Source organism: Poecilia reticulata, chromosome 22 (assembly GCF_904066995.2).
Source record: "Poecilia reticulata chromosome 22, P_reticulata-male-v2, whole genome shotgun sequence".
Lineage (NCBI taxonomy): Eukaryota > Metazoa > Chordata > Actinopteri > Cyprinodontiformes > Poeciliidae > Poecilia > Poecilia reticulata.
Window position 1 is genome coordinate 21,562,353 of NC_088851.1, and position 20,577 is coordinate 21,582,929.

At 39.3% G+C, this 20,577-nt stretch overlaps 1 protein-coding gene across 1 annotated transcript in view; it reads right to left on the reverse strand.

Annotated features, from left to right (window-relative positions):
* Nucleotides 1-17,419, reverse strand: part of clmna (calmin a) — a 29,928-nt gene extending 12,509 nt beyond the window's left edge. Inside the window, exons 1-2 of the mRNA XM_081602939.1 lie at nucleotides 17,103-17,419; nucleotides 3,236-3,297 (exon numbers count right to left, since the gene is read on the reverse strand). Coding sequence (XP_081459065.1) covers nucleotides 3,236-3,297; nucleotides 17,103-17,187 — 147 coding nt within the window. The 5' untranslated portion in view covers nucleotides 17,188-17,419. The remainder of the gene's footprint in view (nucleotides 1-3,235; nucleotides 3,298-17,102) is intronic.
* Nucleotides 17,420-20,577: the final 3,158 nt, after the last annotated feature.

Below are 20,577 nucleotides of genomic sequence, written 5' to 3' on the forward strand. Positions count from 1 at the left end.
CTTTAACCACTGCAAATTTTGTTTCAAATATCTATGAAGCACCTTTAGCTACCAATAATTAACTGGTTAATCCAAAAAATAATCAACAGATCAGCCTTAAACTGTAGTGACAGAAGTCAAACAGAAAGGAATTGGCTTTTCACATGTTGATGCTTTAGCTGCAGATTCATCCCTTGCTACAAATAATCAAGTGCACGCTAAAAGAATGCTGTATTATTGTATTTTAGGCAAAAAAATAACATTTTCTTTTTTAAAAAAATAATTGAATTATTTGGAATAAAAAGCAGATGGTGTTATGCACAAATTATATGACTGAGGAACTATGATGACGTGGTTTTAACTTGTCTAAGCTGCAGGTCACAACTCTGCAGACCGAAATCCTCCATTAGTCTGGTTTTAAGACTGAATAATTAAACATCATAGCTGCAGATGGATCAGGTTCCATTAAATCTTCCTGCTCAGAAACCTGCAGAAGTATCTACTGGAGCAGCTCTGAAGACAAACAAGGTAAGGTGATGATGGATGCAGATTATCACTGCATCAGAGAGAGGAATCTGAGAAACTGAGCCCTGACATGAACCTGCTGGGGCCTGGAGGCCGTTTGGGGTAGTGGGGAGGTTGAGGAGCTGTAACGTTCCAAGATGGCTGAAAACAAATGTTTGATTGTTTAATTAGTGGGTCAGAGCTCTGACAGCAGGCCAGATACACAGAGGGAGAGAAGAGAGGATTATTGTGTCACGGGAGACAAAAGAGACAATCAGACGCTGAGACTAAACTGAGGACAGAGACTGCAGAGGCTGGAGCTGCAGTAATAATAGCAACAGAGCATAATGCAAAACAAAACAACACAACAAATGCACCCAAAAGAGACAGACACCAACTGTGGATGGTGGCTGGAGAGGATCAATACAGCAAACAGTTCATAACTCCACAGCCTGTCAGCAGGCAGCATCACTTTCACTTAACTGATTCTGTTTCTTCTGAACGTTTATTCAGAGCAGAACTGACTGTTTCTCTGTATGAAGTAGAAAAATGTGGTGGCAGCTCATCCAGCTAATCATGTCTGTTTATTACCTACTGGATTGTTTGCTTTACTGATTTATGCTTTTAATCCATTTCATTAAATTTTATTGCTGCAATCTGTTTAATGCAGGAGTTTCCAGGATCAACTTGCATTCATGTGAAAATGGAAAGACTGTGGGAGCCGGTCTTTGATTGCATGGCTGCATGTTTTACTTTTTACTGTGATTTAATGATTTTTACATTATATTTGGCTTGCAAGCTTATGAGGGTTTGCACCTACAACAACTTATAAGATACCAATTACAATATTGATTATCAAGATTACATTACAAAACAAAGTAAGTAAAAATATTAAAAGAAGCAAGTAATAAGAAACAAAATGAAAAGAAAATCTGACTCAGTATCAGCTTTGCTGGCCAAGATTTGACTTCTTAATGTTTACACATTAAGACTAAATTTATAAACTTCAGAAGAAAGAAAGGATAAAGAAACAGTATGTGAATGTATATTTTTATACATTCAGAAGACAGACACAAAAAACATACAGATGTACTGATCCATGGGAATCCTGAGGCAAGTCAAGCCCAGCATATAAGTTTGGACTTTGTTAAATAAATAGGTCAGAGCAAATTTATTTGGACCAATTTGGGACAATGTTACAGTGTTTAATGAATAACTCTGCCCACATCCCGTCTCTCTGCTGCCTGTAACTCCTGCTGCCTCCATCCAGACAGGCTTTGTTCAGCTCTGGGTCAGAAACAATGTTCTGTTGTGACTCTATTGGACTCTGTGCTTACAGAAGGTCAAACTTGGTCAGTATAAATGATTAAAGTGTCCAGAATGATGGAGGTTTAAAAGTCCCAACATGACATTAGTATTTGAATCTATAAACATAATCTGATTATGATTATCCTGAACATGAGCTAATTGAAGTTAATGACGTCTGAACAGCAGAAAATGATTTTTACCTTGTTAATGTCAGCATGTAAACAGTCAGAGTTAATAAGAAAACATGGAGAGTTATTTTGTTTAACCCTCATTTATCTGCTACAAAGTGTTAAACACAAACTGCATTTTTCCTGAAGATAATTCTCTATTTTACCTGTTTGTGTTTATTTCAGTTTATTGTCTAAAGCTCTAAAATTCGCACCTTTCAGCAAAGGTGTTGATGTAAATGGAGACTTTCTATTTTTAACTTGGGCAAAATTATCACAGATGTCATAAAAAGAAAAAAATTAATGAAAATATTAGCAACAGCAGCAGTTCTTTGTCTTTAAATAACCACACCATCCAACCATCCATTTTCTTGCACCCTTGTCCCTTGGTGGGGTCGGGAGGGCTGCTGGTGCCAATCTCCAGCTAACGTTTCGGGCGAGAGGCGGGGTTCAACCTGGACAGGTCGCCAGTCTGTCGCAGGGCAACACAGAGACAAACAACCATGCACACACACATTCACACCTAGGGGCAATTTAGACAGACCAATTAACCTGACATGTCATGTTTTTGGACTGTGGGAGGAAAATATTGGACTGTGGAAGGAAAATATTAGCACCGGAGAACCCGGAGAAAACCCACGCATGCACAGGGAGAACATACAAACTCCATGCAGAAAGACCGGGGCCGGGAATCGAACCTAGAGCCTTCTTGCTGCAAGGCAACAGCTCTACCAACTGCGCCACTGTGCAGCCGTGATTAATTTATTGAACTTAGCTAAATACAGGAAGTGTTTTCAACATAAGATTGACTTAAATCCTGATTTTATTGGTCAAAATCAACAAAATTTATAGAAGTTTTGGATCTACCACAAGAAATCTGACTACTTTATGTGTTTAATTAAAGTACTGCATTGATGAATAGCCAAAATATCTGTTGTTTTTGGTGATTTTCATCTGTGTGATAAAATATTTGGACCATCTCCTTTTCCCGCTGATGCCTGCAGCCTCTAACCTGCAGCTGATCTCACTTTGCATGTTTGCATATTCACATTTTCAAAGACCAGACCATAAAACACAAATGGGCTGCAGGTGTCGAGTTACAGCTGACACAGCATGAATGGCTCATGTTCAGCAGTTTCTCATTATGATGTCCGTACAGGAGCTTCAGGGTCCCACGCCCCCATGTCAGCAGAGAGGGGGCGCTCTCACATAAACGCTGACGTTTCGGGACAGTTGAACATAAAACAAACTTTCCCTGAGGCGGAAATGGAACAGACCTTCTCTAAATGCAGGTTCATCCATCGTGTGAAGGTCCTCTTCTGCACCACCTCTCTTTCCACTGAAACAAACAAACAGGGAGAGGATAAGAGGTTGCAGAAATGTGGAGACAACACAGAGATCGTAACATTAAACAGACTTATAATCGATTCCTGTTCCGCTCTCGTCTTTTTTAAGAAACGTACAAATTGGATAACTTCCCTGCATCACTCAGAGACAGGATGTTTACAACTGTAGCCGCTCGCTGACTCCGTTTTATGACATTATTAGAGATAAATTGGTTGATTTCTATTCATAGCTCAGTGTTTCACTCTAAACATAGATAAACGGCAATAAAATATAACAAAAGAGGTGAAGTCATGCAGAAACTAATAAACGTTGCATCTGAGAGAGGAAAATTGTCTTTATTTGATCTTTTTTAAAGAGAAAATCAAACAAATCAAACTTCCATTGACTCTTCTTAAATAAACTCCTTCTGACCGGATGCACTTCAGCACTATGTAGCAAGATAACTAAATTATTAATTTATAACTCCAGAAAAAAGCAGGAGAAGCATTTCAGAGGATTTTAATTTCATGCTTCTTGAGAGAAATTGAAAGTTTCAGTGTTTTTTAACAGCAGAAGGTGTAAACGTATTAACATGTTTGTGCGTCAGTGGGTTGTCACATTTAATGCTGCCAGATGCTCACACACTTCAAACCAGCGTCATTTACACCCATTCTGGAAGCAGGAATGGGACAAAGTTCAAGGAAACTAGTGGAAGACATTTATGAAAGTGGGCTGAAAACATTTGACTCTAATCATAAAGGGATGTAAACCTTGATCAAATTCTATAAAGAAGAATATCCCTCTCATTTTCTGCTATTTAGCAATGAGGAAAAACTTTGGCAATCATAACTGACCTTAAAAAGGAAAGGTTTAGTCTGATTTAAAGTCAGACTGATAAAAAAAAAAGATGCTACATGTCCCTTTATTTAGTTTATGTAAATATCTGGCATACCACATGCATTTTATCAAATCACTAAGAGTTTAAATTTCAGCTTCCTTCAAACAGCAGCTGATCAGAAACAGTCGTCGTCTTTCATCTCTGCTGCTGACGGAGTCGCTTCAGGACAAACTGCATAATCACAGCAAAGTTTATGTTTCAGCTCTAACCTAAAATCTGTGTTTACGGATCCTGGGAGATACAGGATGCTTTTCTTTTTTAATCTCTCTCAAAGCGGGGAACCTGATGCTGAACAGAGCAGGAAGTGATGGGAGGAGCTCTGAGGCGTTACCATGGCAGCAGTCAGCTGTTACTCATTTTTATGTCCTGAATGACTCAGCCCCACCCCCTCCTGCACACAACAGGTAATGAGAGCTGCGGTTGCTGTAATGATGTTAACAGCATCCTGAACAGAAGACGATCTACTCCAATGTGAAGACGCGAGGACGGAGCCGCAGGGCGGCTGACGAATGTCACAGATGAAACCAGGAGCGACTTCAGAGATTCTGCTTCCTTTGAAACCAGAAACATGCAAACCAGAACCCGAACAGATCCAAGGTTTTAACTGGAAGAGTCTAAATCTCCAGCAATTTGTAGGAAGTGATCCAACTTCCTGGTTTTATTGAAATGTCCATCAGTTTTAACTGTGAGAACTTTTAGAGATGATCCTTTTTTAACAACCAACCCACTTTTTACTAATCTGACCTGAATTCAACTGCAGTTTCGCCTCAAAAATCAGAAAGAAATTGATCACAGCATGTTTTCTTTTTACACAAAAGAAAGAAAAACACATCAGGTCAACATTCAAAAGTAAAAAAACAAAACAAAAAAAAAAACACAGAGTTTGAATTTACATGTGGAGAATCTCAGGAATGGTTTCTAGGAAATATTTCTGTTTGTGATGCAGTGAAGCCCAAATTTTACATACTCTGTGACATTTGACCTCCAGTCTCAGTAACTGTGAGAGGAAACATGGTTTCATATTGATTTAGTAGTCACATTTGAACTTGCTCAGGTCACGTGTATTTTCTTTTTCATTACTTATAGACTCAGACTGCAGTCCATCCTTTGAAACACAGATATAAAGACTGGAATGTGAGACTCCACCTACTTTCCCTTTAAGCTGCAGCTTAAAACATGGTTGGTCATTAATCCAACCATGTTTGGATCACAAAACACCTTTTAGAAATTTCCTACTAAATTTCTGTTAGCATTTTGTGACTGATGTTGTTGTGCAGAAAGATATTAGCACTTTGATGTAGGTATCTTAAAATAGGTTTACCCAAACTTATAGTGTTTTTGTTTGCTGATTAAATTGTTTTTGTGGCAGTGAAGTAATGATGTGGTTTTGTGTGTTGTGTTTGTTTCATGGAACTATGGATGGAAATAAAATGTTGCTAAATTTTGTGTATTTACTTCACTATATTGTATGCTCGTTAATAAGCACTGTTCTGTTAAAATAAAAATCCATTAAATTCAGGAAGTTCAGAAAATAATGACTTTGTATTTAGGCTGCACTTCAAGTTATTTAATCTGAAGAAAGATTTCTAATTAATGGTGTTTGTGTGGAGATAAGAACAGATCAGACTTTTAGGTTTTTCAGAGGGAATAAATAATCTATTATAAACAAAGATGACGAAACAACATCTTAGCAGGTCAGATTTATATAAAATGCAACTCTATGCTGATGCTGTGAATCCTGCAGAAACCAGGTGCATGAAGGTTTCTCAAGCAGCAGGTTAGCCGAGCCTCCGCTGAGCATGTTTTGATTAAAACAGGACACAGTCAGATCAAATGTAATGTTCCTGCTCAGAAACACGTGATGTCTCTGCTTCATCTCACAGATAAGGCTTAGTGTGAACCTGAGAGCTGCTGCTGCTCATTTGTTTGCCATGCAAACATCAGAGTGCACATTTCTTTACAGCGCAGCTTTTACAGCTCAGAAAAGCAGGAGGCGACAAACCGGGAGCAGAAAAAGATCCAGAGGTTCAGACTTCTGCACATCCTGACCTCTGGGTTAGTCAGAGTTAATACAACAAACATGTCAGGCCCTGCAGAGGCTCCACTCCATGTTTGTTTGTGTTATCAGATCCGATAATGGAAGCTATTTATTAGCCCTCGGGCAGGAACAGGTGCAGCTCTACAGCGGCAGCTCAGAGCCGTCAGTCACATCAACGACCTGACCCTGATCAGTTCAAATGAGTGAATCCTTACTTTAATCTGATGAAACACGAGTTCATGTAATTAAACAGCAGAAATCCAGCCAGCTGTTCCCTAACAGACTGTTTAATGAGTCTGACTGTGAGCTAACGACACGAGTCGGAGTCTTCCCAACGTCGTTAACCTTCAAAGTGCCCTACACGGCAAAAACACTAAATCTAAACAATGTGTGTTTGGTCTAGTTTCTACTGCAAATATCTTAGTGCAGTTGAATTAAGACAAAACTACCTTACAAGTAAGGAGATGTTGGAGCAAGAAACTTCTCAGCAAGATAAGGAGCTTTGTTAAGAAAAAAGTTAATTGAAGAAGAAGTGCTAGTTCCACTGGCAGATTATTTCACTTTAAACATGTCATTTTTTACACGTTTGAAATAATCTCCCAGTTGAAATAGTATCTTTTCATCAACATTAAGAAATGACTTACTTTAAATAAGTTCCTATATCTTGCTGGAAAGTTACTTGTAAGTTAGTTTTGTCTCATTTCAAGTGTACAAAGATATCTTCACTAAACACAAGAACAAAAATGCTTTGGGATATTTTGTGTTTTTGCAGAGTAAACATCTGATTCAGGTCTAAACACAACCATGCCCACTGATTCCAGTTTATGCAGCGTTGAGGTGTGATTTCTCCCTAAATACAGTCTCTGTGAGCCACGTTTCACCCTGACGTCTCTGATTACAGGGCTCTTCCTCCTCGTTCCTGCCTACATGAGGACAATCTGACTCCCAGCCGCAGAGTTTCTCCTCCCGGGTGCCAATTAGAGCCGAGCAGCCGACTTCTTCCTGACGTCCTCCCACACGGAGACAAACCGAGCCTGAACACTGACTCAGAGATGAAAGATGACGAGCGACGCCGCTGAGAAACGATCAGAGCGGAGGTGTGAATGTGGCTGCAGGAGTCGCAGGAAGAGCTGCGGCGATGGTAAAATATTCATGAGGGATGGGGTGATGGTGGGGATGAGGGGGGGGGTGTTCCTGAACACTGCAGTGCTGCGTCGCCTCAGTTATGTAAGATCACAGTTCACAGGGAGGCTGAGAGTCTTCATCACTCCATCTGCTCACATGTTCCACCGAGTTTCATCAACGACCATTAGAGAACAAGTTTCACTGAAATAATCATGTTATAAACATGATGAAGTCTAAATCAGAGGTGTTTAAGTTGCTACTTCCCTCCCATCACTCCCACATCTCATACTGGTTTCTAACTCCACAGCCTGTCCCTTCATTCATTATCACACTGAATTTGATGCTCCTGAGTCAGACTGTCTGTATCTGCAGAATATATGAATGCAAAGCTGATATTTCTAATCAGATCTACTCAATGTCTCTTGATTCCCTGTTTATTATATAGTTTGCCGAAGCCCTGATTTGTAAATATCTCCAAATTAAATTGTTTTATTGATGCTTTGCTGGTAATCAATCAATTCAATTTGTTTGCCTGGTTTCAGAGAACTTTACAGAATTTCCTCTAAGCGGAGAACTTGCACTGCAAAAACACAAAATCTTTGGGTACCTTTGTTTAATTTTTAGTGCAGGTATCACTTAAAATAAGACAAAAATAGCTTACAAGTAACTTTTCAGTAAAATATGACAGATCATTTTAAGTCAGTAATTGCTAAATACTGAATATTCAGAGACATGAATCTGTTCAAGAGCCACTTCAGAATCCCGAATATCCCAAAATTAATTTTTACTCCCAAAAAAAAAATATCTGGGTAGCTAAAAAAAAGCAGAACATGAACAGCAAAACCAGACAGAAACATGAATGTAACGGTGCTTAAGAAATATGGAAAACTTGGAAAGAAGTACAGATGAGCAGGCGGATAGATAGACAGAAAGATAAACTGATGCTAAACTGATCAGAGTCGGACGGAGCCGGTTTCACTCCAGCAGCCGGTCAGTCATTAACAGAATCGATCAGCCGCTTCCATCGCTGTGCACTCCCATCCACATAAACACGTTTCAGTGCGGAAACACTGATGTGACACACTTTTAACTCTTTAACCTCAGCCGATCAAATGGGTTCAGATCAGTTTGTGTCAATCAGAACGTCTACAGAGAAACATCTGGAGCTGCATCTTCCTCTCTAGTTTAAAACCCGACTCCTGTTCTCTGCTCAGAGTTCAGTGAGCTAATAACACAAACTGTGCTGGAGGTCTTTGACATGCTGTTCCCTCTCAGAGTCTCTGCAGTGGCTTTTAGTGGAGGTCAGGTTGTGGCTCCATCCTGTCAGCTGACAGCAGCTTCTCTCTGTAGCTACACGCTCCAAGTTAATCCTGATTGCGTTTTAATGGATCCTTATCAGCACCATAAACCGGCTCAGGAGTCCTGCAGCAGAACCATAAACACCTGAAGCATCAGCTGGAAGCAGAGCCGAACGTCGGACGGATAACTGAAGCTTCCAGAGTCGTAATTAGAGGCAACATTTGGGAGAAATGTTTATGTTTCAGCTTTATCTCACAGAAATGCTCCAATTAAAAACCGCAACTAATTCATCAAACGCTGAGATCAAAAACCTAGACAACTTTCAGGTTTATTTCATGTATGAAAAACTCTGATTTTGCAGAAATAATCTGAAAATAAAATCTAAAGATCAGACTGAACCTTCAGGAAAACCCTGGACTGTCCTCCATCTGCTGATGTTCTGTTCCTTTCACTTTATCTGACAGGAAACAAGTTAATGAACCTGAAGTGTCTCCAGCACAGAAACAAAGCCGAGCTGCTTCAGCCCAATTTCAGTCACCGTAAGGTAACCGTTTGATCCGTCACATCGGATCAGGTCAGATCAGAGTGAGAGCTCCGCGGCTAAAATCATCCTGCAGATTATCAGCAGCAGAAGCAGCAGAAGCTTTTCACAGCGATTAAATGGGGAAACTCCGAGATACAAAGGGATCGGCTCCAGACTGACGCTCGCAGGTGAACTTCCTCTGCAGACACAAAGTGAGCCGTTCAGGCCGAGATGAAGCAGAGCAGGTAGTGAAGGTTTATATAAGCTGCAGGTCAGACTCAGAGCATTTCCTCAAAAACACAGCAAGAGAAGAAATCACTTCAGTTAGCCGAAAAAAGTCTAAAAGTTCCGTTTCAGAGTCAGGGGTATGTGGGAGCAATGATCAATCTTTTGGTAACAAATACAATTTTCTGGTTTCCTTCAAGTCATTTTGACTCACTAGGATATTTTTCCTAGGTATGAAGAGAAGAAAATGCTGAAATTTCCTTGACAAGTTTGTACTTTAAAGAAAGGAATTACAAGATTACAGAATCAAAAGGAAATTGGCCAGAAGTTGTTTTGTTGCCACATCTGTAGTTAGTACCACGGCTGGGCGACAGTCGATTTATTGATATTTACTACATGTATAAAGTTACAGCATTTCAACTATTTATTCCCTTTGCAACCATTGTCCATCTGCATCCAATTTGCTCTAAGTTTAGCTTCTCTTTGGTTCCTGAACGCATCATTCCCCCCTGCAGAATATTTCAGAGTGAGGCGACTTTTTACCAAGTGAGTCGATGAAGCATGGTGACATGATAGAAATGTAAAACCAGCACCGCAAGAGTTGCTGAGTTTTGATGATTAGTTTGTAAAGGAAAACAGCTCTGGAAGAAGGAGTTCTGATAAATGAACAAGCATTAAGTAAACCTAGACAGGAGATTTCTGTTCATTTTAACAATGGTTCCGTTTGGCAGCTACTCTGACAAAAGGATGACAAACTTTACCAATACTGTCACCATCCAAGGTTTGTGTCCTGATTTTCACAGTTTTTAGCCAATCTGTTGCATTTTCCAGTCACGTTGTACAGTATTTACTTACTATAAGTATTAATTTTAAAAATGGCAGATTTTTATAACATCTTGTGGCCTCATCTTTGCTCTGCTGCCTCTTTGGGTCAGGGTTCTTTTGGAACAGGCTTTAAATCGGCTCATAATGCTTTAAGCACTGATCATTTCAGAGTTCCTTTGTACATTATACTGTTTTTATTTTAAACCTAAAGACTAAATGTAAAAAAAAAAAATAAACCTAAAAAGTGCAATCTTGTTCCTGAGCTTTTAGACCAATAAATCCTCAACCAAACTGTGTCAACTGTTTTTATGTAGTTGTTTTGTGTGTTAATGTTGTGGCTTTGCCTCGGTTTAGCCTCTGTGGGGTCTGATTATTGGTCAGAGGGGTTTGCATTTGCATTATGACTTGCTTTTGCAGATATATTTGTCAGTCTAATTAACAATAGCGGGTCTGCATGATGGGGCAAGTTGGCTGCATTTACAACTGTTTCATATGGATGCATTGCAGCTTTGTTTTGAAACTGAAGTTGTTAAAAAAAATCTAATTTGCTGTTGGATTCTCTGGTAAAACTATTTCAAATGTTGTTGCTTTGGTCCTGCTGTTGGAAGAAAAATTCACAGTTCATAGCTGCATTGGAGCTTTCCAAATTATTAGAGATAAAGCACACATTTTAAACACTGTGATATAAATCATGTTTCATAATAACATATTATATCAAGATATTAATTTGAACTGCATGTTCCATTGCAAAGTAGCTACATCATAAAAACGATAAAAAACAGTTTACCTCAAACACAGCTGGAACCCAGTTAAACATTGAATCTGATGAATAAATGTGAACCTGAAGCTTTCTCTTTTTTATCCCACAGCACCTGAACTCAGCAGCTACACACCGGCGCAAACGCAGCAGAGTCGACACAGAAGGTTTTCATTTGTTTCTGGCTTTTAACTGAACTGAAAAAGAAAAAAAAAACTTTTTCAAAGTCTAAACGGAAATTAAATTTCAGCTGAGAACAAAAAGTGATTACAAAAAAGACACAATGCCATAAAAGCTTCACCTGAACTGCACAAAAACAGAGACATGAAGACTCATCGCTTCCTCGTAGCGTTGGCAGGTTTTTCTGTCAGAGACACACAGCGATGGACAGACAGCAGAAGAGGACTAAGGCTTAATAAAAGAACAATTAAGATGTCTTGTCAAGATGTTGTTGTCATGGAAACAAATAAAAGTATGAAACATTGACCAGAGGTGCTCAGCAACGCTCTGCCACGTATTTTCAAAGACTAAGGCCTCACAGAGCTTCAAGAGTGTGTGTGTGTGTGTGTGGGTGTGTATGTGCACGTGTGTGTGTGTGTGTGTGTGTATGGTGTGTGTGTGTGTGTGTGTGTGTATGCACTCAGGCCTTATTGAAACCACCTGCTTCTCATAAAAAGCCGCATTCCAGTCCAGCCGTGAGCTCAGCGTCCTGACATCAGACACAAAGAGACCAGTGACCTTTCTGAGAGGTGCCGAGGTATTTTTAGGGTAGGAAATCAGGAAATGAAGTCACCGTCTTGACTTTAGCACACTTTATTCCTCTGAAGGTCCACCAGGCCGCAGCAGTTTGGGTCAGAATCCAGCCTGACGACAACATAACCAGTTTAACCTGAAGAGGCTCTTCACTCGAGCCGTTTGAAAACTGAATCAAGTTGTTTCAGATGAAGTTCTGAACTCTCTGTCTGATCAAAGATCAATACTTCCAACAGTCTTAACCCGATTTGAGCAGAACTGAACAATGCAGAACCACCAACAGTAGTCTGAAATAGGTGAGGTCATCACAGTTGTGTTGTCATACATTTTTTCTGCACATGCTCAGACAGTTTGACTGAACTCTGCAGGAATCCTGACATGTTTCTGCTTGGACACGTATGACGGGCAGAGGATTCACACAGACAGCAGAAACAAAAACAAAACTCAGTGTTCCTGCCTCTGAACCTGATGAACATGATCTTCCTTTTCAGAGGAACAGGCCACCAACCGAGGCTCCACATGGAGGATCGGGTTCTGGACAGAACGATATAAAGCTGAGAAGAAACAAACTCAAAGAGCTGCAGGAGAATTTCAAATCAGAGGGAATATATCTGCTTTATTACACCGTTAACTGTCCAGCCTATTCATCACCGTGTTGCACTTATCCAAAGGTCGGTGCAGTCTTAAACGACTGTTATTCATCCAAACTCAGATAAATAGCGATAAGACTCGTAAAAGTCAAAATGTGAATGAAGTGTTGGTTCTAATTCAGATCTGACAACAGAGAGGAAGAGGAGTAGGTGATGAAGTAGTGAGTGTGAGTGGGAGAGGTTCTGCTTCAAGGTTATTTTTACCACCATCAGTGAAATTCTTCTAAACAGGAAAAAAAAATCAGCTAAAAAGAGCCTTTTATGAACCATAAACCCTTTAAAGAGTCAATGTCAAATCATAAAACGTATCTAAAAAAGCAGCATAACAACTCCTCTAAGGATACACTATAATAATGTCTAAACTTCTATAAAAATGTAACAGAATCCAACCTACGAATATAGTGTAACAGTGTAGCAACTCCTGATGATAATATAACTCTACTGGGAGACAATGTAGCAAATCCTTTAAGAAGAAACTAAAAATGTAACAATTCCTCTAAAAATGTAAGAACTCCTCTAGAGTAGGAATGAAATTATGTAACAGCTTCTCTAAATGAAGCTGTTACAATGTAACATTCCCTTCTAGAAGGTTACAACAAATTACTGTCTATAAAGAACTAATTAAACTAATTAAACAATGTCAGAATTCCTCTATCCTGAAAATCTAGCTTTTTAAAGAAATAATGTATCAAAGTAAAAAAAAAGACCAAAGAAAACATTTTAACATCCTGTTTTCTAAAGCACTGCACTAACTTCTCAAAAGACAATAAAACATGCAATGGTGGCAACTTCTCTAAGGAGACAATGCAACAATCTGACAGAATAACCACTTCTCAAGAATTAATCTGACAGATTCCTTAAGAAACAGTGTAATATATCTTTTTTGAAAACAATGCATCAACTCAGCTAAATATAGAATGCAGAAAAATGCTTAAAGGAACAAAATGTAATGATATCCATGCTATACTGACCCTAAACTTTAGACACAATACAGACAATAAGTCAGATGACTTGAAAATAAACACGCAACTGAACCGTGGATCAGATTTACTGTACTGATAAAAGTATCAAAAACAGGTCAAAAGATACAGATCTGTATCAGAAAGAGAAAAAAAAAATCAAACCAGTCCGAGTTCATGAAGTTCGACAGAAACATGAGGAGTCGACTCACACTCCACTGTGCATCTATTGCATCATGTTTTTGTTTTTTTTCTAATTATGTTTTGCTTTTTTATTTTGAGCATCGTTTCCTCCAACCTAAGTAATTAATATGAGGCAGTCATTAAAGCGATTTCACACACCATCGGTTAGCTCGCAGAGAAATGAGGCAGCAAGTATCAGGTATAAGATTCACAGTTTAACTGCCTGCTTAAAAAACAACACTTTTTATCCCTGTGATTAGTTGCAGACTTAAAACTTGTAGTTATTTTTTTTCCTAGATAATAATCTGGTGAAGCCGTGAGCATCAAATTATTCGTCAATGGCGCTAAATATCTTTATGAAAAAATGTTATACTGCATGAATGTTTTTCCTGATAGATCTTATCTGAACATTACGCAGCTTGAGCTTCGGTTTGGATGCTGAACGCTCCTTCGGTTCCTGCAGCTTCGGAGGTGGGAGGCAGATCTGTGTGGGATGTGTGATGCGTTCAGCTCTGATCTTTTCCTCGACTCGTTGTGTTATGCAACAATCCCCCGGTCAGTCAGTGTTCTCACTGCTTCCACTCATCAGATGCTTCAGCCCACAGAGCTGCAGAGACACACTGCGAGGAGCCGTCAAAAACCCGAGTTCTCAGGAACAGAGCCGGGATGTTTGGATCAAACGGGCCTGGAATCTGGTGCTTTTCCATTGAAAAACACTGATTACAAACAGACTTGACATCCCAAGCTCAATCTGAAACAAACTGCAGCATCTATTTGCTTCAGCATTTGAAGAAACCAACTGATCCATCAAACCAGATCCAGATTTTCACCTGATAAGTAACCTGTCAAATCCTCAATTTACAGTTTGAATCTACAAAAATTATTTACAGTCATAACCGTAATCTGTACTAACCGAACAAAGATGTTGTTTCATCACTTCATTGTGTTACTTAACACATCACTGTGCAGAGAAAGCACAAGTGATGAGATCAATATACAGATTCCTGCACCATCAACCAGTCAATAACCCAATGCTGCAGACAAAATAAAGCTTTGTTGCAAGTTTTGAACAGAGAATCAAATCCACATTTATAGCATTGTTAAATGTGCCCTCTGCTGCTTTATTTATGAAGTAAAACCCACAACATACTGAGGCATCAAATTTAATGTCTGGAAGTAATTTGGATTTTAATAAGAAATGGAAAAGTCTTTGTTCTTAGGCACTGAGAAGTGATCTTTATTCAGCGGGTGCTGAATCAACCAGGAGATGAACAACAGACTGAACACAGACTGGATTACTGAAGAGTTGCGGCAAAGTAAACACAGGAACTGCTGGCTGATTAACGGATGACGCAGAGCGAGTTTGGCTCAAAAGTACAGCTTTGGTCATGTAATACAGATGTTGGATTTGCAGCTAAATCTGATTAAATATGTTGTTTAGGTTACACCTGACAAAACCTCTTCACACCTTGACTGCTTTTTTTCCCCCTTTTTCATGTTACAAACACAAACCTCACATTTTATTCAAATTATACATGAAATGTTTTCTAAATATTTTACAAGAAAATCAAAAAGTGGCATTAATATGACCTCACAATACAATCCAGTGAAACCAGTAACTTTCTAAAGTCCTAATTGGTAAATCAACCAATTAGGCCCACTCTTGTTATCATATCTCGATATAACTACTTAGTATTAAATTCATGTACACAGTTTTACGGTTGTAACATTAACAAAATGTTAAATGTGGTTGTTGCTGTGTGATCAAGCTGTTACAACCACAACTCTTTACTCTGATTTTTTATTTTTTTTTAATTCTCCTGTTTCAAACTTTTCTCTCTGGTGATTCAACATGTCAGAACAGCCGAAATAAAAGTGCAGACAAGATCTACAAGTTATAAAAATTGGGCATTCTTCAACCGATTTTGTTTCAAATTCAATAATTTTATTATAGAAAAATTTTTAAGTTGAGTTTCAGCCTGAATTTCCTACTTTTTTTAAGTTCTGACGACTAACATAGGAAGATTTATGAATGTAAAACACTTAATTAGAAAATTGGCCAAATTCCAAATTATGCAAAATGATATAATATCAATTGGCTGAGACTAGACTGCACCAAACAACTTAGATAAAAAAAAAATTTTAATAGAAGAAATAAGCCGTGTTAACCTGGAGAGAGAGAAAAGCACCAAACATGTTCAGGAGAATTATGAAACACCTCGGTCCAGATTTTCTGCATAGTTTGAACTTTACAGGTTGAAGTCTGAGGCAGTTCTGGGGTCGGGGTGAAACTCCAGCCTTCAACACGCAGCATGGCTCAGGTAACGTCCACAAACAAGACGTCGGATCAAAGAAAGCTCTTTGTTATGCTGTTTGACTCCAGATTGATCCCACGGTTATCTCTCAGATGATCCAACTTTCTATGATTCAGGACTGTGTGAAAGCTCAGTTTGTATGTTTCCATAGCAACAGTTGCTCAGTGTAACACTCATCAAAGCAAAGCGTGTTGTGTTTTCTCTGAAGCAAACTTCATCCCTGCCAACGTTGGAGTGTTATTTTTTAATAAAGAAATCAGATTCCTGAGTTTTTCCCCCTCCTAACTCAGCCTCTGATCAAAAAGGATGGAGTCTCTGCAGGTTAAACACGTCTAAAATTATCAGGATTTATTTAAGTTGCCACAGAGCAGAGATAAAATGAGATTTCAATTAAAGTTTCAAATCAGTTTGTGTTTGTTGGGCCACCGTGAAAAAACAAGGCGGTTCAGTCATTCAGTGAGACAAACCTGTCAGCTGCACCTGACAGCTGTTAACCTAAACCCAGAAAATCAGCTCACCAAACAAATATTTTATACTGAAAGGACCACAGCTTTATTTTGAAAGAACCTGACATTGTTTATGAAGTTAATGAGGCCTAGATTAAATATTTACTCTTGTCTAAATAAGAATGTATGCTTCATACTGAAGCAAAATACTATAATGAATACATTTTATAAAAGCATTCAATTACATCAAACTACTGTTAAAATAAATATTAATAATGATGTTTAATTTAATAGATACGAGCTTCTGTTGATTCTTTAGCAGTTGAATTATTCTGTTTTATTATAAATATTTTATTATTTTTGTTCTCTGAGATTTTATTTTGATTCCTAAAACTAAACCTGATGTAAATATAGTCCCTCCACCCATGCGCGGCGGAGGGATACCTTCAGTCCACGCTGGTGGTCGCATATCGATCTATAGCTTATAAATTAGTAAGCAGGTCACGTGCAGCGGATTATTGTTGTGGGACCCTGGTGGTTTATGTTGGCCCTGGTCCCGGCCTGGTTCTCTGATCTGGACCCGCAGGGGGAGGGAGCTCAGTCTGGAAGAATGACCAGAACTCCTCCATCACTGGGCCGAACCTCCAAACTTTGTCACGCACGGTGCACGGGGAGCTGCGCGCTCCTCGGGAGGAGGAGGAGGAGGAGGAGGAGGCGGCTCCTGGAGCTCCGCCGCTCCTCTTGTTTGGTCCCCCTGCTCCATCCTGAACTAAACTTCCCCATGCACGCTTTCCACTGTCCCGGTACCGACCCAGATCCTACCTTGCAGGTTCTGCACTCGGATGTCGCTGATCTGTCCGATAAACTCCTCCCGCTCGAACCAGTCCTCCCAGCGGTGTCCAGCCATCCGGACAGCGCTTTGGGGATCCGGGAGGGACACGGAGCTCCGCGGCCGCAGGAGGCTGCAGTCTGGTATCCGGCCGGCCCTCAGAGACACAGCGGATCGCTCACATCAGTACACCCGCATCCCTGCTTCACACTGCGGCTTCTTCCGTCTCTGCACCGCGCTCAGAGCCACCGAGCTCCGGGAGGAGGAGGAGGAAGGAGCCGCTGCACCTGGTTGGTGTTCCCGAGGTGGGATGGAGCTGATCCAGGCCCCGCCCCCCAGATCCACCTCCGCCTTCCTGCACCCACACACACACGGAGCATGAGCCACACGTACACATGCATTGGACCATAAGATGCACACACACACACACACACACACACACACACACACACACACACACACACACCCACACACACACACACACACACCCAGTGCTTGCTGCTGCAGTTATGGTTGAGAAATCTTCTGCAGCAGGTGATGAACATTTATCAGTCTAAAAGTCCAAAACCAAACCTGCAGCTGCAGCATCGGATCAGCAAATATTATAATTAACAGACTCATCAATAATAAAACATTGTTTGAGACTCAGCATAAATACATTTCTGGAAAGTCAATAGCTTAATTATGCATTTATGGACAATAAATAAGAACGTTAATGACCCTGCAACAACACAGGGGCCAGTAGTGAGAACTTAAAAGTCTAACAGTGCAAAAACAAAATGGGTTTAATGATCTTCACACAACACAGGCTGTAATTATGGAGTTATTGTGAAGCTATGGTTTAATATTATGGCGTGAAAGCAGAAAAACATGGTGGGAATACAAAACAGATCCGGAATACATCATTTATTCCCTGAGTGACGATTTTATCATATAATACAGAGCGATATTAAAACAAATGTATGCACTGCAGGGAATGAGAATGATGCTTGAATGAAGAACAAGATCTTCAACACTGAGTGAAAACACCGTAAGGATATCTGTCTTTATGGTTTAGTTTAATGCATCAAAGACTTTCTGCTTCAAGTCGATTTATCACGATCTCAGACATGAGAATCTACTGATTTCCACCTCGCTGTGCCAAAAGGTTCTGCCCGCCTCAGTGATACCCAGCATCAGGTGGACCATTGATGTAAGGCTGGTTCTCCTTCATCCTGCTGATTCTGTAGCTGCAGAACAGATAGAAACCGATCAGTTCGGGTCATGCTGTTTTGGATCATGTTGCTTCATTATTTCTAAATGACTTCTTCACTAGTTTTAAATCCAAACAATCCACTAATAAAGGGAGAAACAGCAGATCAACAGTAAATTGCTGAGACACCAAACAGAAAATAAATGGACAATAGAAGGATCTGATGAAGAGTTGAAAAAAAAGATACTGGCAGGCTTTTAACTACAGGTGATTGAAAGCAGCCAAAGATTTATCACATTCTACAAGACTGGCCTGTCCTGATTTAAAATCCTACTGCAAATCTATTTATTGTTGTCAAGAGATGAGAAAACCAGAACCAACAATCCAGAAGCTATTAAAGCAAACTGAGCTTTTGTCACACCTCAGTGGAGCAACAGAGTGATTGCATCCATGCCACTCTGCACTGATGCAGTAATTCATGCAGAAGGAGGCCACACTAAAATACTGAGTTCATATACTGCACAGTTCATGGATGTAATTTTCATCAGTCCTATAAAAATCCCTTTTTATTGGTCTTATTGTTCTAATATTCTGATACACTGAATTTTGAGTTTTTATTCATCAATAACCATCAAAATGAGCAGCAATGACACCTCAATCATTCTATGATGAACAGTATCAGTCAAAAGGTTTCACTTTCTGAAGTCAGTGACTCAAATCTATTGAGCATAATCTATGAAATGTTTTCCATCCCAGCAGAAGTAGAAATATGATTCCAGTGACTTTAAAAGTATGATTCTGTTTAAATAACTTTAAAATATGAAGGCCTAACTTAGTATGTGTGCATCTCTGTCTCTTTCTTACTGTTTATTCAATGTCACATGCTGTTTTTATTTTTTCTTTAATTATGTAAAGCACCTTGAAATGCCTTGCTGCTGAAATGTGCTATACAAATAAAATTTGGTTGATTGATTTGATTGATCTGCATTTGTCAGTCCGAATCACAAGTGTTTGATTTCTCTTGCAGGCCTCTGGCCTCAGCAAGGTCCAGAGTGGTCACACAGTTTATTTGTATTTCATGTGATGTACATAAAACCTCATTATATCTGTTTAAACCTTTCTACTGTCAGGGTTTGGTGACAGTATGTTTCTCTTTATTTGTAGGTCTTTTTTTGACACAAATTAAGCAAATTAGTTGTAGTTCTGTTTTAGCCTAAACAGTGATCTGCTCAGATAAAAAATGAGTTATCATGTTAAGAATTATTATTCGGGTTGCTGTGATTCAGAGAATCACAACAACTTTTAATCTTTAGTGAAGACACTAAAGATTTCTGATGTTTTTATGTTTTACATCTGGATACAGACTCAGAACATGCCAGCAAATGAACAACAAACATTAAACCTTAAATATAAAAACTCATTGTAAGCATCAGCTTAATTACAAAGTTCAACCTCATTATTAGCCACACCTTGTTTTCATTCTTTCAGTAAAGGTTCAGAAACAGAAAAAAGTACAGACAAGATTTAAACAATGCAGGCAGAAAAACAAAGACCTGGCAGCAAACTGTTAGTCATTGCCTCTGGTTTTGTATGAAGCAAAGAGAACCGTTTGTGTCAGATTATAGTGCGTAAAACTCTGATAAACTTGTTACACATCTTGTTTCAATATAGAGGAATGAGATAAAAAAAAGAGCAAAATGAAACAAAATATTTCCATCTTGAATATGTGCTGCTGAAAAACAAAGAACTGATATTGTTGCGATAGAAGTTAAGTTAAAACAATGTTCTTGTGAATTACAGCAAATCTCCACATCATTTTTTTTCATCTTAACGCTTTGAAGCTGTTTTAAATAAAAAGCTTAAGCTGTTCTGAACTCTACTGCAAGAAAATGACGTGATAATAAAAAAGCTTCAATTAACATTCCCGTTCTGCTCAGGTCTTAAAAAGGTAAAAGACGATTCAAAATATTTAAATCTAGGATGAAGCTACTGTCACACTGTTCAGTTCATCTGAGAAGTTTAAAACTGTTTCTGACATTTCTGTCTGTTTCTCCCACACCAGCCATCAGTCTCTGAATAAACCAGATCAGAAGGCGGTTCTGCAGCGTGTTGACCCGTATCGACACTCATCAGCCTCCAGATTCTCCAGATTCTGTTCTTGAACTGGATCCGGTTCAGCTGAGCCCACAGAGCTGCAAGCAGAAGAGGAAGATACAGATCAGAATCACCAGAACATTCTGGTACCACCAAGCGAGAGACAGAACCAATGAAACTTC